The 22664-nt window shown below is 42.7% G+C and overlaps 1 protein-coding gene across 1 annotated transcript in view; it reads right to left on the bottom strand.

The window, feature by feature from the left end:
- Nucleotides 1-17110: 17110 nt before the first annotated feature.
- The window catches only part of FH (fumarate hydratase), a 132627-nt gene continuing 127073 nt past the window's right edge, over nucleotides 17111-22664 (bottom strand). The window contains exon 10 of the mRNA XM_077289095.1: nucleotides 17111-17329. Coding sequence (XP_077145210.1) covers nucleotides 17187-17329 — 143 coding nt within the window. The 3' untranslated portion in view covers nucleotides 17111-17186. The remainder of the gene's footprint in view (nucleotides 17330-22664) is intronic.

The following is a 22664-nucleotide window of genomic DNA, read 5'->3' on the forward strand; positions in this document are numbered from 1 at the left end:
TGTTCGATTCCCAGTCAGCTTCTCTCTAACTTCCTATCCAACCCCCAGTTTTACCAGATTGTGAGGAGTGGCCTAATACATAGTACCCTTAGCTCCCCCTGGAGGCCAGACTGTGAAGTGTATTGGTGTCTGTGATACCTGGTCAGGTGAACCCCTTCAGTGCCATCAGACGTACCATAGCCCCCCTTAGCGGCGGAGCATCAGTACTGCAACGACCAGGACTCTGGGGCGCTGCAAAAACATACACAGGCTGAAAACAGGTTTTAGCAAAGGAGGCCAATCTAGCTAAATAGGAAAGATAGGACAGAGAACTATGCGGTCAGTATTAAAATACTAGGAAATATCCACCACAGAAAATACAAAAACTCCACATCTAACTAAAGACATGGAGGGTGTATCTGCCTCTCCAGAGATTCCAGCTTGGCTGCATAAATCCTTACACAGATTAAGCTGGACAAGAAAAAACAAGAAATGCACTGAACAATAAGGCCCACAAAATGTGGGCTGCAAAAAACAAGCAGGACTTATCTTGTTGAAAAGAACAGCAAGCAGGGGGGACCAGGAAGGGATGTGAATCCTCCAGAAACAATGGACAACTGGCACTGACTAAAGGGTGAAGCAAGACTAAATAGCCCAGTCTGAAGTGGACACACCTAATGACTGCTGTGAAGGACAGACAGCAGCGCTACCACTTGTAACCACCGGAGGGAGCCCAAGAACAGAATTCACAACAGGTGTCAGTGATCAACACCCTATCCGCTTCTTCTCCCCCAGTGATCTTAAATTGGTGAGAGAACTCATTTTATGGTATCTGGAATTAAACGCTTGGATTTCCACGGTTTATGTGCCTGGCGTACATAGTTCTATAGCGAATGCCTTATCTCGTTTACAGTGGGAGCGTTTCCGGGAGCTGGCATCAGACGCGGAGGCCTCAAGAGTGGTATGCCCTACGCACTTGTGGCAGATTCTTTTGGAAGAGCGGTATGGTTGATTCAAGCATCGGTTACAAGCCAGACCTGGGCGTCATATGAAGCATCGTGGAAAATATGGAAGAGTTGGGTACTCCAGTGGGGAAAGTTAGGGTTGGAGGAAGATAAGTGTTATGTTTGATCGGCAAGGAGGCAGATATTGGATGGTCTTTTTCTAAAGTTAATAAATTTGTGGCTGGTCTTGCTTTTGGTTTTAAGTTAGAGAGCTCCGTTGATGTGACAAAGAATATTTTGGTGAAGCAAGCGTTAAAGGGTTTTCGTAAAGGAAACCGTAGTGTTGACAGGCACCGGCCTATATCGTTCAATGTGCTCAAACGCTTAGGCGGAGTCTTGGAGAGGATTTGCTGCTCTAATTTTGAATCAGCGTTGTTTAAGTTGGCTTTTTCTTTGGCATTTTTTGGGGCACTTCGAATAGGCGAATTAGTGTCCCGCAGCAGGGATAGGGCGGGTGGCCTTTTGGCCCAGGATGTGGAATTTTGGGCAGGGGGGCATAGTTTTTTGGATTCAGCATTCCAAAACGGATCAGGCGGGTACAGGTAAGCGTGTAGTTCTGGGTAGAGTTGTCGGGTCTTTGATGTGCCCGGATCGGTGCTTGAAGGCGTATTGGAGTTTGTGGTCAAGTCGGGTAGGCCTGTTGTTGTGCCATAGGGGTGGGGCTTTTTTGTCTCATTTTCAGTTTATTGCGGTTCTCCATAAGGGGTTAGCGGAGTTGGGCCTTGCACGAGATAGGTACGGGTCGCATTCTTTCAGGATCGGGGCTGCTTCAGAGGCTGAGTCTTGGCGGATGTGATCAAGCGGATTGGCCGGTGGAGCTCGGGCCGCTATTTGACATATGTGCATCATTAATTATGTTAGGGGCATTAGAGAGGGGTGGGGATTAATGGTTACTGTTATGTATTTCAGGTCGGGATTCATATTTGGCCTGGATTTTTGGACACTCGTTTGTTGATTGGGGAGCAATTCGGGCGGACGTGAGGTCGGATGGTATGCAATTAGGCTTTAGCAGGGATCAAGCTGTTGTCCGGTGGTTAGGGTTTTGAGGGATGGTTTGGAGCAGGGCCATGTCCTATTTTTCCCGAGCCTCCCGTTTGGATAGAGCACCTGACATTTTAGTGGTGCACTTGGGGGGGGAATGATTTGAGCTCCAAACGGTGAGGGAATTGATCAGGGACATTCGTTTTGATTTCCTCCAGTTGAGGATGTTGTTTCCGGGGGTGTTGACTGTATGGTCAGATATTATTCCCCAACGCATTTGGGGGTTAGCACGGTCTTTGAAAGGGATTAATAGGGCTAGGGTGAAGTTGAATAGGGCAGTGGCGAATTTTGTTTCTAGGAATGGGGGAATAAGTGTTCGGCACTTTGAATTGAAATCGGGTATTGGTAATTTTTGGAGGGAAGACGGGGTTCATTTAAACGAGATTGGAATAGATTTTTTGGGCACTTGCAATACAAGAAGGAATTGAGAGAGCATTGGTGGTGTTGGGGCACTCACGAGCCTGAGTTGGTCAGGGCTGTTTGTGGTTGGCGGGAGGTGGGGTTCTTGGAGTTGATGCTGATTCAGCAGGGAAGGAATTGTAAGTAAAATTCCAGACAGTTAAAATAGTGTTGGTTGATCTGGCATTTGGTTACGGGCTCTGGATGGGGTTTTACCCTGGGAACTGGTTGGTGGTTAATTTTCCCGGAACGGGATTTATGGTGCCCTCGAGCTGGTGGTGTATGGCTGAGGGTAAAAAGTGGTGGTTGAAGTTCTTTTTGTTTTTTGCCTAATATTTAAGCCAGATTTTTCGGGAGCTCCAAGAACCCTCCCCTCAATTTTTTGCATAAAATTGCATATTCATATTTAATGGAAATGTTTGTTATTGTTTGGTAATAAACTGGCCGCTGCGGCCAAAAGTATCCAAACGAATTTAATATGTAATGTTTTTATTTAAAAAAAAAAAAAAAAGAGGTGGCGTTTTTCCTTACAGGGATTAGTGAGTAGTGGAGGTCACAGGTAAGAGGTGGCCATATTGGCCTTACACGGTCATGTCCCCACATGGCTAAATCTATCTTCCTCTATGGTTTGTGTGTTGTTGTAATCTCCTCCTACTATCATTTTCTTTGTTGTGTTTTGCAGTATGTTAGAACCTAATTGCTAAAAAAAAGTTTTTGGTCAGTGTTGGGTGCATATACTGTATATTGATTTGGCAGATTTCCTCCTCATTTCTTTCTAGTTTAAGCAATAAGTACCTTCCATCTGTATCCCATTCCCATTTTTGTGTAGCAACATTAGAACACCTGCATTTCTTCCCTCCCCCTCTGATCCATGCACCTCTCCTACCCACATTTTTTTCCATCCTAAACATATCTTCATTTCTCAGGTGTTTCCTGCAATAATGCAATATCTGCTTTTAGTTTCTTTAAGTGCCGCAGAACCATCATTCTTTTAGCTCTAAGCCCCTTTACAATCAAGGATACAATGTGCATATTATGACATTTTCATTTTTGGATTGTATGTTAGGGGTTCACACCTAATGCTCACAATTTCGTACGGTCTTACATTATGTTCCTGCATGTCCCCCCTTTGAACAAAAAACTAATTAACAATCAATAGTATCCTCTCTTCTGTGACTTCCTTTTTTCTGGCTTATTCTCCCTACAAGCTCCTCCCCTGGCAATATTTGTTTCATTAAACAACATCTAAATTCTTTGTGATCACCCCCTCAAGTGAATACAAATAGGAGAGCCATTGGGCCGCCAGTTTTATTAGTGTCCTCCTCCCTGATTTATTCCCTCCAGAGGGCATTACTTATCTGCTTCAATGTGAACTTCCTGGAGTTTCTTGTGATACCGGAGTGATCTTTGTCTTTGGGTCTGTGGGCTCATCCTCTAGTTTTCAAATTCCTCTTCTCTCCCTGTACTTTGTTCTGCTCTTCTCTCCTGTTGCCGTGATTTCCTGGCCTCTGTTTCATCTTGTCCTTTATCCCTAGCAGTTTCAGTACATTTTCTTCTGCGTCTTTCGGATTTTGAAAGTTTTTTTTTTTTTTTGTTGAACCATCAGTTTGTCATACTTTCAATATGGCCGGACATAGTAATTGGAGCTGTATATGGTTTTAAATAGTCTAGAACAACATTCACTGAAAATTCTGTGAAGTTTATTAACCTCCATGGAATAATCATTGAAAATGATAATTTTGTGCTCTTGAAAAGTTAACGGCTTTCTGCAGCGCATGAACGCTCGCAGTATTTTCTCCTTCTCGGTAAAGTCCAAGTACTTGGCTTGGCCTTGGTCTTGGTCTCTGGTTTGTCTCTGGCATATTGCTTGGTCTTTGAGGGCCTATTCTGTGTGCCCTTTCTACCCTCCTTTGAGAACCTATTCCCAGAGCCTCTGGTAGATCATCTTCAAATATTCTCTGAAGTTTTCTGGGCTTAATAGTTTCTGGGAGTCCAACTACCCTTAAGTTGTTCTTGCGCAAACTGTTTTCAAGGTCATCAATATGGTCTATCAGAATATTGACTTGTTTCTGTAGTAAACTGATGTCTTTTATCAGCCTGCTCATTTATATCCTCCAGCATTCCTATTCTACACCCTGCTTCCTCTATTCTCACTTCATGTTGTGAGATGTCTTCTTTAAGGCCCATCAGTGCCTGCTTCATTGCATTTTCTAGGGAGACCCTTATCTCTGGTGTGAGGTGTCTGATCATACTTTCAGTCAGTTCTTTGTAGTTTATACTGCTGGAGCCTGCCTGTGTCTCTTCCATCAGCTGGCCAGCTTCTCTCCATACTCTTTCCTCATCTCTCACCCCCTTCTCCTGTTGGATGTTTGCAGAGATTTCCTCCTCCCTTAGCTCCTCTGCTGATAGCTGGAAGGCACACTGAGAGGAGCTAGCATTTCATGAGCTGGTTAATCTGTTTCTCACTGCTCTGTGCTTTGGATCCTTGGCTTTCTTATCAGTTTTTTCTTCTCTGAGGGGGTGAAATCTGCCAGGGCACTCCTCTCACTCCTGTATAGCCAGGGCCTTGGTTTTGTTTTTACAGAGCACCTGATTACCACTTGTTAATCACAGTTTGAACGCTGCTGACTGACATTAGGTTGGTTTCACATTTGCCGTTGTGTCCGCAGCGTTTCGTCCGCAACCATAAACGCATGCAAAACCGCATGCAAACGCAGCTTTTTTTATCCGCATGAGCTTATGCATGCAGTCAAAAAAAGCAACGTTAGCATGCGTTTACACTTTTTATGCGCATGAATTGTTATGGTGAAAAATTACCAGGAGAAAAATGTAGATAAACAGACATCACCAATGGGACACCAATGGGCGTGTCTCATGGGATTTCTTTATATAGACACTTTGTACAGCTGGAATATTCAGATTTTGCTCCTGTCTCCTGCTTCACAATGTATCTTCGCAAGGAGAGCTTTTATTTCAACCTGAATTGGGATCTAAAGCTGTTTCTTGCCTTTGCTTTACTTGTGAGCAACAAAGAAACAGAGAAAGACAGAGAAGAACACTGCGTCAGCGTTTTTAGAGACACTCCATTATCGAAGTCCGGGAGAGCCGTGGAGCCTACCACACACCCTATACAGCGAGCTCCATGCCAACCTGGAGAAATTTGAGGAATATACCAGGATGTCTCAAGAGACCTTCTGGGATTTGCTTGGTCGTGTCCAAAGAGCCATCAGGAGATAGGACACCCAGCTCCGTAGAGCGATTCCTGGTCACATTAAGATACGTAATAATTCAAAACAAACGCCTGTCATAATTATTATTGTTCTGCCATGTATTATTTTTTTTTCTTTGTGTTTTGCAAAACCCCATCATAAATATTATTGTTCGTAATTTTTTTATTTCTTTTTTTGGCAGATTCCTGGCTACCGGAGAGAGCTTATCATCACTCCATTTTCAGTACCAGCTACGAATTTCCACCTCGTCTGGAATAGTTGCGGACACCTGCCGTTCTTTGTGGAACATTCTCCGGGAAGAATTTATCACCCCTACCTAGCGCGGAAATATGACTGGAAATTTCCGAAAAATTCTGGCAAGTGTGTAATTTCCCCAACTGTTTGGGAGCAGTGGATGGAAAAACACATTCGGAATACCAAACCCACCAGAACTGGAGCGGAGTACTTCAACTACAAAAAATATTTTTCTGTAGTGCTCATGGCGATTGCAGATGCTGTCGCTTTGTTGCCGTGGACATTGGAGCTTTTGGCCATGGCAATGACTCCCAGACTTTTAAAAACTCGGACATGGGCCAACACTTGTATGCAAAACATTTTAATTTCCCCTGCCACGACCTCTTCCCAACACTGAAGGCCCGCCAATGCCAATTGTTATGGTTGGGCATGAGGCCTTTCAGATTTGTGAAAACCTACTGAAACCATACTGCAATCGGGACTTGAACCACATCAAAAAAATTTTTAACTACAGACTGAGCAGGGCACGAAGAACTGTTGAGTGTACCTTTAGGATTCTTGTCTCAAAATGGCGCATTCTTGGAACAGCCATTAATCTAAAAATGGAGACAGTCGATGAGGTTGTCAAAGCCTGTGTGGTTCTGCATAGCTACATAATGGCTAAAGAGCGACCCAACATTGAACTTGATGAACCAGTTTCAAACCCATTGCCAGATGACCGCAGAGGGTGATGATGGTAAACAGTAGAAGTTGCCCAAATGAGGGACTAATTTGCTGACTACTTGGTTTCTGATATCGGACATGTGGCATGGCAAGATGGAATGGTTTAATATTCTGTTGTTTGTGTATTTACCTGTAATGTTAAAATGTTCTGTGTAATAAAAAAAAACTGTTTTGAAACCTGTACTGAGTGCCCTCAGTCTATAATCAACTCAAATCCACTTACGATGTGAGTGCTATGGTAGGCGACTTCTGATTCGATTCAGCGTCTTAAGTCTGCAGTATCTATTGGACACAGACAATTGGAATACATAACCAGTCTATAGTAACATCAATTACATTCCCCTTTTAATATGTAAGTACCAAAATTATGTAACTGGATAGGACCATATACGACCAACTGCATATTCACTAGAAATAAAGCATATAACAAAAACCAGTCAAAAAGTCCAAATATAGAAATGTACAAAAATACTTTATTAGTACCAACAGGTAAGAAAAACAGTAAGGCCGGCCTCACACTAGCGAGTTTTACGGATGTATGAGCGCATAAACTACGTCCGTAAAATACGCATTACACACGGCCCAATAATTCTCTATGGCCCAGCTCCTATCTGCCGTATATTACGCATCCGTAATATATGGTCTTGTACGGCCATAGAAAATCGCAGCATGCTGCGTTTGTCACCGTATTGCGCAAAAAAAAAATCGCCAATGAAAGTCTATGGGGGCGAGAAAAATACGGATTCCACACGGACCAGCAGTCTGACTTGCGAGAAATACGCAGCGGTGTTAGTGAAAAGCCGGTAATTGCCGGCTTTTCATTTCTCCTTCACAAACCCGACATGATATGAGACATGGTTTACATACAGTAAACCATCTCATATCCCTTTTTTTTTGCATATTCCACACTACTAATGTTAGTAGTGTGTATGTGCAAAATTTGGGCGGTGTAGCTGCTAAAATAAAGGGTTAAATGGCGGAAAAAATTAGCGTGGGCTCCCGCGCAACTTTCTCCGCCAGAGTGGTAAAGCCAGTGACTGAGGGCAGATATTATTAGCCTAGAGAGGGTCCATGGTTATTGGCCCCCCCTGGCTACAAACATCTGCCCCCATCCACCCCAGAAAAGGCACATCTGGAAGATGCGCCTATTCTGGCACTTGGCCTCTCTCTTCCCATTCCCGTGTAGCAGTGGGATATGGGGTAATGAAGGGTTAATGTCACCTTGCTATTGTAAGGTGACATTAAGCCAGGTTAATAATGGAGAGGCGTCAATTATGACAACTATCTATTATTAATCCAATTGTATGAAAGGGTTAAAAAAACACACATTATTAAAAAGTATTTTAATGAAATAAACACACAGGTTGTTTTAATATTTTATTGCTCTCTCAATCCACCTGAAGACCCTCGCACTGAAAAATAATAAACCAACAATATACATACCTTCAGATGATCTGTCACGTCCCACGAAGTTACCTTGAGTTGCGGTGATGCGCCCTCTGCTGGATGTCCTCATGAACTGGAGCCTTGGAAAAGTTCCCACGCTCGAGTTCATATGAGGACATCCAGCAGAGGGCGCATCACCGCAACTCAAGGTAAGTACAGATCATCCTGCTTTCCTTTCAGTACCCGGGGGTTTACAGGCACGAGCGAGTGCTTTAGCACAGCTCCTGGCTGTAAAATGATTTAAACCCTTCAGATGGATTTACTTCGTGGGACGTGACAGATCATCTGAAGGTATGTATATTGTTGGTTTATTATTTTTCAGAGCGAGGGTCTTCAGGTGGATTGAGAGAGCAATAAAATATTAAAACAACCTGTGTTTATTTCATTAAAATACTTTTTAATAATGTGTTTTTTTAACCCTTTCATACAATTGGATTAATGGATGTCATAATTGACGCCTCTCTATTATTAATCTCGCTTAATGTCACCTTACAATAGCAAGGTGACATTAACCCTTCATTACCCCATATCCCACCGCTACACGGGAGTGGGAAGAGAGTGGCCAAGTGCCAGAATAGGCGCATCTTCCAGATGTGCCTTTTCTGGAGTGGCTGGGGGCAGATGTTTGTAGCCAGGGGGGGCCAATAACCATGGACCCTCTCTAGGCTATTAATATCTGCCCTCAGTCACTGGCTTTACCACTCTGGCAGAGAAAATTGCGCGGGAGCCCACGCCAATTTTTTCCGCCATTTAACCCTTTATTTTAGCAGCTACACCGCCCAAATTTTGCACATACACACTACTAACAGTAGTGTGGAATATGCAAAAAAAAGGGGATATGAGATGGTTTACTGTTTGTAAACCATGTCTCATATCCTGTCGGGTTTGGGAAGTAAAAATGAAAAGCCGGCAATTGAATTACCGGCTTTTCACATATATCGTGCTGAATTAAATATAAATACAGAATATATATATATACATGTGTCTCAATGATATATATATATATATATATATGTTATGGTTCTCAATGGCAAGAGAACATAGCCCAGCAAACATAAGAACTAGCTCTTGGAAGGATGGAAACTAAACTGACCATGAACTAAACCTGCCGCACAACTAACAGTAGCCGGGTAGCGTAGCCTGTGTTTTATTCCTAGACGCCCAGCGCCGGCCGGAGGACTAACTAATCCTGGCAGAGGAAAATATAGTCCTGGCTCACCTCTAGAGAAATTTCCCCGAAAGGCAGACAGAGGCCCCCACAAATATTGGCGGTGATTTTAGATGAAATGACAAACGTAGTATGAAAATAGGTTTAGCAAAATTGAGGTCCGCTTACTAGATAGCAGGAAGACAGAAAGGGTTTTCAGCTGACCATGAAAGTGCCCTATCAAAATACCATCCTGAAATTACTTTAAGACTCTAGTATTAACTCATAACATCAGAGTGGCAATTTCAGATCACAAGAGCTTTCCAGACACAGAAACGAAACTACAGCTGTGAACTGGAACAAAATGCAAAAACAAACAAGGACTAAGTCCAACTTAGCTGGGAGTTGTCTAGCAGCAGGAACATGCACAGAAAGGCTTCTGATTACAATGTTGACCGGCATGGAAGTGACAAAGGAGCAAGGCTAAATAGCGACTCCCACATCCTGATGGAAACAGGTGAACAGAGAGGATGATGCACACCAGTTCAATTCCACCAGTGGCCACCGGGGGAGCCCAAAATCCAATTTCACAACAGTACCCCCCCCTCAAGGAGGGGGCACCGAACCCTCACCAGAACCACCAGGGCGATCAGGATGAGCCCTATGAAAGGCACGGACCAAATCGGAGGCATGAACATCAGAGGCAGTCACCCAAGAATTATCCTCCTGACCGTATCCCTTCCATTTGACCAGATACTGGAGTTTCCGTCTGGAAACACGGGAGTCCAAGATTTTTTCCACAACGTACTCCAACTCGCCCTCAACCAACACCGGAGCAGGAGGCTCAACGGAAGGCACAACCGGTACCTCATACCTGCGCAATAATGACCGATGAAAAACATTATGAATAGAAAAAGATGCAGGGAGGTCCAAACGGAAGGACACAGGGTTAAGAATCTCCAATATCTTGTACGGGCCGATGAACCGAGGCTTAAACTTGGGAGAAGAAACCCTCATAGGGACAAAACGAGAAGACAACCACACCAAGTCCCCAACATCATAATTCCGCTCGGCGGGCGAAAATTTACGCGAGAAAAAAGCACAAGGTCTCATCACGGAGCAATCGGAACTTCTCTGCGACAAAACCGCCCCAGCTCCGATTTCAGAAGCGTCGACCTCAACCTGAAAAGGAAGAGCAACATCAGGCTGACGCAACACAGGGGCGGAAGAAAAGCGGCGCTTAAGCTCCCGAAAGGCCTCCACAGCAGCAGGGGACCAATCAGCAACATCAGCACCCTTCTTAGTCAAATCAGTCAATGGTTTAACAACATCAGAAAAACCAGCAATAAATCGACGATAAAAGTTAGCAAAGCCCAAAAATTTCTGAAGACTCTTAAGAGAAGAGGGTTGCGTCCAATCACAAATAGCCTGAACCTTGACAGGATCCATCTCGATGGAAGAGGGGGAAAAAATATATCCCAAAAAGGAAATCTTTTGAACCCCAAAAACGCACTTAGAACCCTTCACACACAAGGAATTAGACCGCAAAACCTGAAAAACCCTCCTGACCTGCTGGACATGAGAGTCCCAGTCATCCGAAAAAATCAAAATATCATCCAGATACACAATCATAAATTTATCCAAATAATCACGGAAAATGTCATGCATAAAGGACTGAAAGACTGAAGGGGCATTTGAAAGACCAAAAGGCATCACCAAATACTCAAAGTGGCCCTCGGGCGTATTAAATGCGGTTTTCCACTCATCCCCCTGCTTAATTCGCACCAAATTATACGCCCCACGAAGATCTATCTTAGAGAACCACTTGGCCCCCTTTTAGGCCGGTCAAACTGTTATGGTTCTCAATGGCAAGAGAACATAGCCCAGCAAACATAAGAACTAGCTCTTGGAAGGATGGAAACTAAACTGACCATGAACTAAACCTGCCGCACAACTAACAGTAGCCGGGTAGCGTAGCCTGCGTTTTATCCCTAGACGCCCAGCGCCGGCCGGAGGACTAACTAATCCTGGCAGAGGAAAATATAGTCCTGGCTCACCTCTAGAGAAATTTCCCCGAAAGGCAGACAGAGGCCCCCACAAATATTGGCGGTGATTTTAGATGAAATGACAAACGTAGTATGAAAATAGGTTTAGCAAAATTGAGGTCCGCTTACTAGATAGCAGGAAGACAGAAAGGGCACTTTCATGGTCAGCTGAAAACCCTATCAAAATACCATCCTGAAATTACTTTAAGACTCTAGTATTAACTCATAACATCAGAGTGGCAATTTCAGATCACAAGAGCTTTCCAGACACAGAAACGAAACTACAGCTGTGAACTGGAACAAAATGCAAAAACAAACAAGGACTAAGTCCAACTTAGCTGGGAGTTGTCTAGCAGCAGGAACATGCACAGAAAGGCTTCTGATTACAATGTTGACCGGCATGGAAGTGACAGAGGAGCAAGGCTAAATAGCGACTCCCACATCCTGATGGAAACAGGTGAACAGAGAGGATGATGCACACCAGTTCAATTCCACCAGTGGCCACCGGGGGAGCCCAAAATCCAATTTCACAACATATATATATATATATATATATATATATATATATATACTGTATATGTTTTACCGAACATTTGAGCACATAAATCTATTAGATGTCGGTTTTGCAAGCCTGCGAGAAAATATCGCAGTACGGATGCCATACGGATTACATACGGAGGATGCCCAAAATACGCTGACACACCCTGCCTACGGATGACATACGGATCACTATTTTGGGGACTTTTCTGCGTATTACGGCCGTAAAAAACGGACCATATTTACATACGCTGAGTGTGAGGCCGGCCTAAGTGTGGATTTCCCCGTGCCAGAATACAGCACACACAAGAAGACAGGCAGGGACATGTGTAGTACTGCTTCTATATCACATCCATGTTATGGTAGTAAAATTGTGAGCGCAAATAGAACCTATAATACTAAGGTCATATTAGACCAAAAGCATGGACATTATGTACCATATAAATAAGTACCAGTGTACAAAGTATACATACCGAAGTAGATTTGCAAACCACACATGCCCTCACAATTCCTGTCCACCCTGACGCGCGTTTCGGTGAATACCTTCCTCAGGGGGCCTTTGGCTCTTGGACAACTCTTCTGATTCTTTGCACTCCTCTGTCTGAAATCGTGTGGTGAGCACCTGGTTGTGGGCAATTTATGGTGAAATGCTCTTTTCACTTCCAGAATATGGCTATTTATACTATACTTCGGTGGCCTTACAAATTGTGAACTAATTCCAAACACAAAGTCCATCCTCACACTGGCACCGGTGTCAGGACGTAATCCAAAGACATACTGATAGGGAATTTAGATTGTGAGCCCCATCGTGGACAGTGATGATAATGTGTGTAAACTGTAATGCGCTGCGGAATATGTTGGTGCTATATAAATAATTATCTTTTATTGACCGTGTCTCCGGGTTCAGTAGCGAACACATGCTCAAAGAAGAAACTAATGGGCTGGCAGTCGGCAAAACACAGCTACCGCCCCAAGTATTGCAGTCCCCGCGAATCTGCCCATGGGCCTGAAATTCCCTACCCCAGGCTTACTGAAACAGTCAGATTAGAAATTCTTCTATAACTAATGCCATCAATATGTTTTACAACAATAAGGTTTGCAAAGGTCTTGAGAGAGCTCACTGGTTTTATGCATCATGAGATCTTTCTTGTGTGGCACCTCGGTAATGAGGCACCTTTTTCCTAATGTCCCACCTTGGCCGCCAGGCTCATCTCCTGTTTATCAAAACCTATAGGACTTGAATTCCACACCTTTTGACTAGGAGGGAAGCGATATACTGAGATGTACAAGAGAATACATAGGTTTGTAAGCAAGGACAAGCTCATGACCAAGTAATTGAACAGTGTCAAACACTTAGAGAAAATACCAGGCAGTAAACGACAGTGGGGACTGAATGACAGGACCTCTTCTCCCCCTTCTGTTAATAGCCTGCCCACTTACCCACAAAAGACACAGAACACTACTCATTCATCAAGACAGGTAAGAAGGAAGGCAATAATGATCAATTTGGTACAGCAAGAACAACAGAATGGAATTTTAAAACAGAAAAAGGGAAAACTGAAGAGAAAGGTAGCTGTAGGGGAAGCAAACAGAAAGGGACTTTGTTTTTACACTGGCAAACAAGGTCACTTAAAAAGGAATTGCCCTTCACTCCACTCCTCAATATAGTCAACCAGTACCACAGCATATGTGGTGCAGGAGGAGGACTGAGATTTCAGCAAACCAATATACACCAACTCCCAAATAATTGACTCCATAGGACTGAAGGCAGGACCGAAATGCGCATTGGGGCGGACACATACCCCTCTGGATTCTGGCTACAACTTGCATAGTCTGCATAGGTAATGTTCACCATCTAGGTTGCCATAATGGCTAGTTATATAGCCTATAGTGGTAAATAAAATAAAAATTTATATATTATTTTTTTTTTTTACTAATTCTCCTATGCAGTGATGGCACTTTTTGCTGAATGACTGCTGTGACATCATGGTCAGTAATTTAAATGAACCACCAGCAGCACTATATGTAATTGTTTGCCATGTGTAGCCATATTCATGTGTGTTTTGTGTTTACAGCTGATATATAATTGTATACCAAACAAATATGTTTCACCTCTCCCCACACCAGTTGTTATGCTTTTAGCAAGTCCAATTTTTTCACTATTTTTGGGCTAGTATATCGTTGTTTTTCATTACAGGACAAATGGGAAGAGCCAGGCAAAGCACCAGAATTGGAGCATCTAATAGATGTGCCTTTTCTGAGCTGCTCCGGGCTGCTATTTTTAGGCTGTGGGGGGTCAATATCCATGGCCCCCTTAGCAGTCAGAGAATATCAGCCCCCAGATGTCAGCTTTAGTTTGGCCGGTTGCAAAAATTGGGGAGGGACCCCACTCCTTTTTTAAAAATGTAAATAATTAAAAAAAAAAGCGTGGGGACCCCTCTATTCTTGATAACCAGCCTTGCTGGCCCCCAGCTATAAGTTTTGCCTGGCTGGTTATAGAAAATACAGGGGAAACCACACAGTTTTTTTAAAATTTATTTATAGAGCAAATGGTGAGTGATGAATACCCCCATCAGCCGCTCCTAGTGTCACTGTTATTAGTGGCAGCAGGTGTAGGCTGATGGGAGTAGTAGTCCCATCAGCTGCTGCCGGCTCTCATTGTTCTCACTTGAATATAACTAATTATTCTCCCCTGTTCGCAGGCACTGCGCTTACTGTACTGCTGCTTTTCAGGCTCTGGTACGTGTCTCACATATGACATCCTTGTGTGTCATCCATGTGCGGAACTTTCTGCGGCCTGTGCTGCCGGTCATGTCAGTGTTTTGCCCATGGACACAGTCTGTGGAAACACACTGACATGAGCACAGACCCATTCATTTGAATGGGTCTACGTGTGCGTCTCCGGTATGTCTGAATACTGTCACCACACGTACCGGACACACTGGAGTCTGAAAGAGGCCTTAGAGTTTGCCATCAGCCATTTCAAGTCAGATCACAAATGTGACACATCCTTCTTAAAGTGCCAGGTATCGACAGAATGAACCCTACTATATGTTGTGGCAACATTAGCTAATGTTTGGCAGAGCATGAAACAAAACTAATTTGAACCTCAACACTGTACAAGCCCTAGGTCTGAATGAATACAACAGCTTTGCTCCCTTTTCTCTGACCACAATGTCAATTTGCTAATTTAGGCTAAGTGCACACGTTGCAGAATTGCCGCGGAAATTTCCGCGGCAATTCTGCAGCTCCTGCTGCGGGTATATCGCATGCAGAATTAACATGCATATTCCCGCAGAAAACTAGCATTTTGCAAGCATAATTAGCTTGCAGAATGCTAGCGTTTTCCGAGCGATCTGTAGCATCGCTTGGAAAACAGATTGACAGGTTGGTCACACTTGTCAAACATAGTGTTTGACAAGTGTGACCAACTTTTTACTATAGATGCAACCTATGCAGCATCTATAGTAAAAGATAGAATGTTAAAAATAATTTTAAAAAAAATTAAAAAAATGGTTATACTCACCTTCTGGTGGCCCGATCTCATCAGCGGCTTCCATTCCTATAGATGCTGTGTGTGCAGGACCTTCCATTGACGTCGCGGTCACGTGACCGCGATGTCATCGCAGGTCCTTCACACACCAGCTATAGGAAAGGAAGCCGCTGAGCAGATCGGGCCACCAGAAGGTGAGTATATCACTATTTTTTATTTTAATTCTTTTATTTTTTACCAATTATATGGTGCCCAGTCCGTGGAGGAGAGTCTCCTCTCCTCCACCCTGGGTACCAACCGCCCATGATCTGCTTACTTCCCGCATGGTGTGCACAGCCCCGTGCGGGAAGTAAGCAGATCATTGCATTCCTATGTGTGCAGAATCGCCGCGATTCCGCAAATTTAATGAACATGCTGCGTTTTTTTCTGGAATGCGATTCCGCTCAGGAAAAAAATGCAGCATGTGCACAAAAAATGCAGATTGCATTCTGTTAGCGTTTTTTTCGCGGTTTTTATAGCGAAAAAATCTGCTACGTGTGCACACAGCCTTAGTTTTTCTCAATTGATTGACAGGCTTCCATTAATTAGCATCTCCCAAAGCAAATAGTGTGTTAATCTAATAAGGATTTTCACTGCACACTTTAGAATCATGGAAAAGTGTAGATTTTATTGAAGCATTTGGTACAAACAGTAGAATTTTAACAGTGCGTCTTGCATGCGACCATAAGTGACAGCACCAGATACTAATAAACTTCTCCAAGTATATGGTGCTGAGATGGTTTGAGAGACTCTGGATTAGCTGAAATGTCACTTAAAGGGGTTTCCCCATGAACAAAAGTTCATTTTAATAAATAGATCTTGCAATAATACCTTTCACAATTGGATGTGCTTAAATAAAATGTGCCTCTGCTGTGTACTGTGTAATGGCCGTGTCTGACAGTGCAGGAACATGGTCTGATCATACCACAGCGCCTGGGCATGGGGAGAAAGAGTATACAGATATTACAGCACAGGATCACAGCAGATTCTTTCTTTGAAGTAAAACGTTGTTTAAAAACAGGCAAGGAAATGCTTTACCTCACAAGAAGAATCAGCTGTGACCCCCACCCCCCTGCTGTCATATCTGCATATCCTCTTTTGCCTCCTCTTCTGCCCAGGAGATGTGATATGATCAGAATATTTCCCTGCATGGTCAGACACATCCATTACACAGTACACAGCAAGGGCACATCTATAAGATTATCTCCGCACAGGGACATTTTATTTAAAAACTTCAAATTGTGAACGCTATTATCATTCCAAGATCTATTGACTAAAAACAAATTTTGATTTAGTTAGGTCACATGCTAACGAATAGTGATGAGCGAGTATACTCGTCGCTCAGGTTTTTCCGAGCACGCTCGGGTGGTCCCCGAGTATTTCTTAGTGCTCCGAGATTTAGTTTTTGTTGCGGCAGCAGAATGATTTACAGCTACTACCCAGCCTGAGTAAATGTGGGGGTTGCCTGGTTGCTAGGGAATCCCCACATGTAATCAAACTGTCTAACAGTCGTAAATCATGCAGCTGCTGCGACAAACTAAATCTCCGAGCACTAACAAATACTCAGAGGTCACCCGAGCAACGAGTATACTCGCTCATCACTAGTAACGAATACTTCAATAAAATGTATACTTGCACATGATTCTAGCATGTGCAGTGAAAATTCTAACAACTGGTACCCCACAATCAGTGAGTGCCCTCCAATTTGAGAGTAATTAGTTGGGTAGTTATGTAAAGATAAGTAAATAACCACTATAATCAGAGCTTCAATCAAGTGACACATAACAAGAAACTAAAGCGATATTTCATATTTATTTATTAATTTTATTAATTCAGGGCAAAACATAAGGAAACTCAATTACAAAAGTGTTATTTTGGACCAAGCATGTCTTCTGGTCTAACCCACTGATCAAACTGCTCTGCAGTAAGAATTCCAAGTTTTACAGCAGTTTCTTTTAAGGTGCCACCTTCCTTGTGGGCAGTTTTGGCAATTTTAGCAGCTTTATCATAACCTGTTAAAAAGAAAACAAAAATAATTTGCAATGTTTATATACCAAAACACAACAGTAATTGGTTTTGTTTTCCCTTTTTATGGTCAATATTATTCATTAATTAATTAAGGACCACATTATACAATATACTGCCATACAATACTTCAAGCAATCTTCTGAAAGATTTACAAAGCAACAGTAAGGACTTTAAAATCCCTTTATTTCTACAAAATAATGAGAGCAGCAATTAGGAAAAAGTGCTAATTGTATATTTTATCATACATAAACCTAAGTGAAAGTGAAAGAATTCAGCATCTGTTAGAATGTTTATGCAGAGACTGCAGGGTGAGTCAAGCAGTAATTGGACTTTTCCCACAATTGGGGGAGGCTCACAATAGAGCCCGAATCCTAAAAGCGGTTTTCCGGCTTCATATGTTACACTGTCAGTGTGCTCGTATTAAAATAATTGAATCACCTAATAATCTCCCTCCCCAGATGTGGCACTGCACTTCACTACTGCTCTTGTGGACGTTAATTGGATGCAGACCATGGTTTCAGGGCTGGATTTGTGGAGAGCGAGTAATAGCTGCTTTTATTCTTCTTAAGAGGGAAGCGAGAATCCAAAAACTAACTAATGATTAAATCATGTTTTTGTGTTCACTTGAATTTATTTTTCCATACATGTTGTGCTATTTAACCCCCTAACTAACCCTCAAGGGTAGTTTGCACGTTAATGACTGGGCCAATTTTTACAATTTTGACCACTATCCCTTTATGAGGTAATAACTCTGGAACGCTTGCATGGATCCCAATGATTTTGACACGGTTTTCTCGTGACATATTGTACTTCATGATAGTGGTAAAATTTCTTTGATATGACTTGCGTCTATTTGTGAAAAAAAAGGAAATTTGGCAAATTTCACAATTATCCAACGTTGAATTTTCATGCCCTTAAATCACAAAGATATGTCACACAAAATACTTTAAGTAACATTTCTAACATTTACACTTTACATCAGCACAATTTTGGAACCAAAAATTTTTTGTTAGGAAGTTAAGGGTTAAAAGTTGACCAGCAATTTCTCATTTTTACAACACTTTTTTTTTTTTAGTGACCACATCACATTTGAAGTCACTTTGAGGTGTCTATGATAGAAAATACCCAAAAGTGACACCATTCTAAAAACCGCACCCCTCAAGATGCTGAAAACCACATTCAAGAACTTTATTAACCCTTCAAGTCCGTCACAGGAATTTTTGGAATGTTCTAAAAAAAAAAAAATTAACATTTAACTTTTTCACAAAAAATTTACTTCAGATCCAATTTGTTTTATTTTACCAAGGGTAACAGAAGAAATTGGGCCCCAAAAGTTGTTGCTCATTTTGTCCTGAGTACGCCGATACCCCATATTTGGGGGTAAACCACTGTTTGGGAGCATGACAGAGCTTGGAATAGAAGGAGCGCATTTTGACTTTTCAATGCAAAATTGGCTGGAATTGTCGCGTTTGGAGAGCCCCTGATGTGACACCAATTTTGGAAAGTAGACCCCCTAAGGAACTTATCTAGATGTATGGTGAGCACTTTGAACCCCCAAGAGCTTCACAGAAGTTTATAATGTAGAGCCGTAAAAATAAACTTTTTTTCACAAAAATAATCTTTTTGCCCCCATTTTTTTTCCCAGGGGTAACAGGAAATATTGCACAACAACTTTTGGGGTCCAATTTCTCCTGAGTATGCTAATACCCCATATGTGTGTGTGTGTGTGGGGGGGACCACTGTTTGGGCGCATGGCAGAGCTCGGAAGGGAAGGAGCGCCGTTTTGAATGCAGACTTAGATGGAATGGTCTGCGGGTGTCGTTTTTTTGCAGAGCCACTGATGTGCCTAAACAGTAGAAACCCCCCAAAAGTGACCCAATTTTGGAAACTAGACCCTCCAAGGAACTTATCTATATGTGTTGTGAGAACTATGAACCCCAAGTGTTTCACTAAAGTTTATAACGCAGAGCTGTAAAAATAAAAAATAATTTTTTTCCCACAAATGATTTTTTAGCCCCCCAATTTTTATTTTCTCAAGGGCAACAGGAGAAATTGGATGGCAAAAGTTGATGTCCAATTTGTCCTGAGTAGGCTGATACCCTATATGTGGGGGTTTCGGCGCACGGCATAGCTTTGAAGGGAAGGAGCACCATTTTACTTTTTTAACGCAGAATTGGCTGGAATTGAGATCGGATGTTTGGAGAGCCGCTAATGTGCCTAAACAGTGAAAACTCTCCAATTCTAACTCCAACCCTAACCCGAACACACCCCTAACCCCAACCCTAACCACACCCCTATCCCTGACACACACCTAACCCTAATCCCAACTGTAAACGTAATCTAAACCATAACCCCATCTCTAGCCCCAACCCTAATGGGAAAATGTAAATACATTTTTTTATTATTATTTTTTTCTAACTAAGGGGGTGATAAAGAGGGGTTTGATTTACTATTTATAGCGGGTTTTTGTTTGGCAGCTGTCACACACTAAAAGACGCTTTTTATTGCAAAAATAGTTTTTGCATCGTCACATTTTGAGAGCTATAATTTTTCCATATTTTGGCCCACAGAATCATGCGTGGTCTTGTTTTTTGTAGGACGAGTTGACGTTTTTATTGGTAACATTAGTGCACATGACATTTTTTGATCGTTTTATATTACGATTTTTGGGAGGCAGAATGAACAAAAAACAGCAATTCATGAATTTCTTGGGGGAGGCGTTTATACCGTTCCGCGTTTGGTAAAATTGATAAAGCAGTTTTATTCTTCGGGTTAGTACAATTACAGCGATACCGCATTTATAATTTTTTTATGTTTTGGTGCTTTTATACAATAACTATTTTATATAAAAAATTATTACTTTTGCATCGCTTTATTAAGAGGGCTATAACTTTATTTTTTCGCTGATGACGGCTTGATTTTTGCGGGACAAGATGACGTTTTCAGCGGTACCATGGTTATTTATATCCGTCTTTTTGATCGCATGTTATTCCACTTTTTGTTCGGCAGTATGATGATAAAGCACTGTGTTTTGCCTCGTTTTTATATATTTTTTTTACGGTGTTCACTGAAGGGTTTAACTAGTGTGACAGTTTTATAGGTTTGGGTGTTACGGACGCGGCGATACTAAATACGTGTACTTATTGTTTTTTTTTATTTACATGAATGTATTTATTGGAACAATACATTTTTTTCCTTTATTTAGGAATTTAAAAAAATATTTTAACATTTTTTAAAGCTTTTTTACATTGTCACAGGGCGGGACATCACTGTATAAAGTCAGATCGCTGATCTGACACTTTGCACAGCACTGTGTCAGAGCAGCGATCTGACATGCAATGAAGAAGGCTTCTCGGCACATGCTCTCAGCAGGCACTGAGAAGCCACCTCCCTGCGGGACCCGGAAGGACCCCACGGCCATCTTGGATCCAGGGGCCTGCAGGGAGGAGACCCTCGGAACAACGTTATCACATCGCATTGTTCTGATTGTCTCGGGGAAGCACGCAGGGAGCCCCCTCCCTACGCGGTGCTTCTCTATGCCACCGGTACGCTGCGATCATAGTGCCGGGTGTCAGCTGTGATAATGTGTTTGGGCACATGGCAGAGCTCAGAAGGGAAGGAGGTCCAGATTTTACTATTATGGTTTGCAGGTGCCATGACCCACGGAGAGAGCCCATGAGGTGCCAAAACAGCAAAACCCCCATAAGTGACCCCATTTTACGAACTACACCTCTCAATGAATTCATCTAGGGCTGCAGTAATCATATTGACACCATGGATGTGTCACAGAATATTATACCATTGGGCAGTGGGGACAAAATAACTACATTTTTTACCACCAAAATTTTGCTGTAGCCAAAGAGTTTACATTTCACACAAGACATGGGTAAAAATGGCAACATTATCTGTCCCACAATTTCTACTGAATGTGGCAATACCCCTTATGTGGCTGGACAGTGCTACTTAGCCATGTGGAGAGCCTCGGCAGGAACAAACTGCTATTTCCCTATTCAAGTGAATGGGTCTGTGCACATGTCAGTGTGTTTCCACGGACCGTATGTCCGTGGGCAAAACACGCTAACATGTCCACTGTTTAACGTCAACATGGGCCATAAAACGTCCCGCACACGTGCATACACATAACACACATGGATGTCATCCATATGACACGCATCGGGGAAGAAGCATTACAGTAAGCGCTGTTCCCCATCGCCGGGTGGTGAACACGGCTCTCCTCATTCTTCCCTGCTCTGCTGGCGATTGGCGCGAGCAGGGGAGAATGATGAGTTACATTTAAGTAATAAAAGAGAACAGGCGGAGGCTGATGGGACTATTGCTCCCATCAGCCTACCCCTGCTGCTGTTAATAACACTGACAGTAGGAGAGGCGGATAGGAGTATTCATCTGCCGCTTCTGCACTGTAAAGTACGGTAATTAAAAAAAAAAAAAAAAACTGCGTGGGTTCCCCCCTATTTTTGATAGCCAGCCAGACAAAACTCACAGCCGGGGGCTGCAAACCTCAGCTGTCAGCTTCAAGGTTGGATATCAAGAATAGAGGGGTTCCCACGCCATATTTTTTAATTACTTAAATAATTAAATGGCGTGGGGTTCCCCCATTTTTGACAACCAGCCTTGCTGAATCTCACAGCTGGGGGCTGATAGTCTCAGGCTGGTAAGGGGCCATGGATATTGACCCCCCCCAGCCTAAAATAGCAGCCCGTAGCTGCCCAGAAAAGGCACATCTATTAGATGCGTAAATTCTGGCGCTTTGCGCGGCTCTTTCCACTTGCCCTATAGTGGTGGCAAGTGGGGTAAGAGTTGTGGGGTTGAGGTCTCCTTTATATTGTCAGGTGACATTAAGCCCACGGCTTAGTAATGGAGAAGCATCTATAAGACACCTATCATTACTAATCCTATGTAGGAAGATTTGTGGATTATGTCCGCGCTGCTAACCAATTCGAAGCCAGACGTGGTGAAGGAATTATAGTGGTTTATTCGATGCATTTCAGAGTATATATGACTCCTCCTTCAGGAAGATGTTGATGTGGTATTTCCTGAAGGAGACACAATGGTCAGATCCAATATTTGTATTTAAAATGCCTAATAAGTTTGAGGAAAGGCCACTTTTCCCTGCATGAGTCATCCCTTCTGCAACTCCTGACTCAGCTGCTCTGCTCCTTCCCCCTTACCAAGGATTTTTCAGTGATGACTCATTCAGGAAAAAGTCTTCCTGTTTCTATATAGAGCTTAAAAAGATTCAGCTAGTCTGTTTTTAATCGCGTGATGCCATAGATCTAATGGAAACAAGAAAAAATGAAT

This window comes from Ranitomeya variabilis, chromosome 2 (assembly GCF_051348905.1).
Source record: "Ranitomeya variabilis isolate aRanVar5 chromosome 2, aRanVar5.hap1, whole genome shotgun sequence".
In the NCBI taxonomy this organism is placed as follows: Eukaryota; Metazoa; Chordata; class Amphibia; order Anura; family Dendrobatidae; genus Ranitomeya; species Ranitomeya variabilis.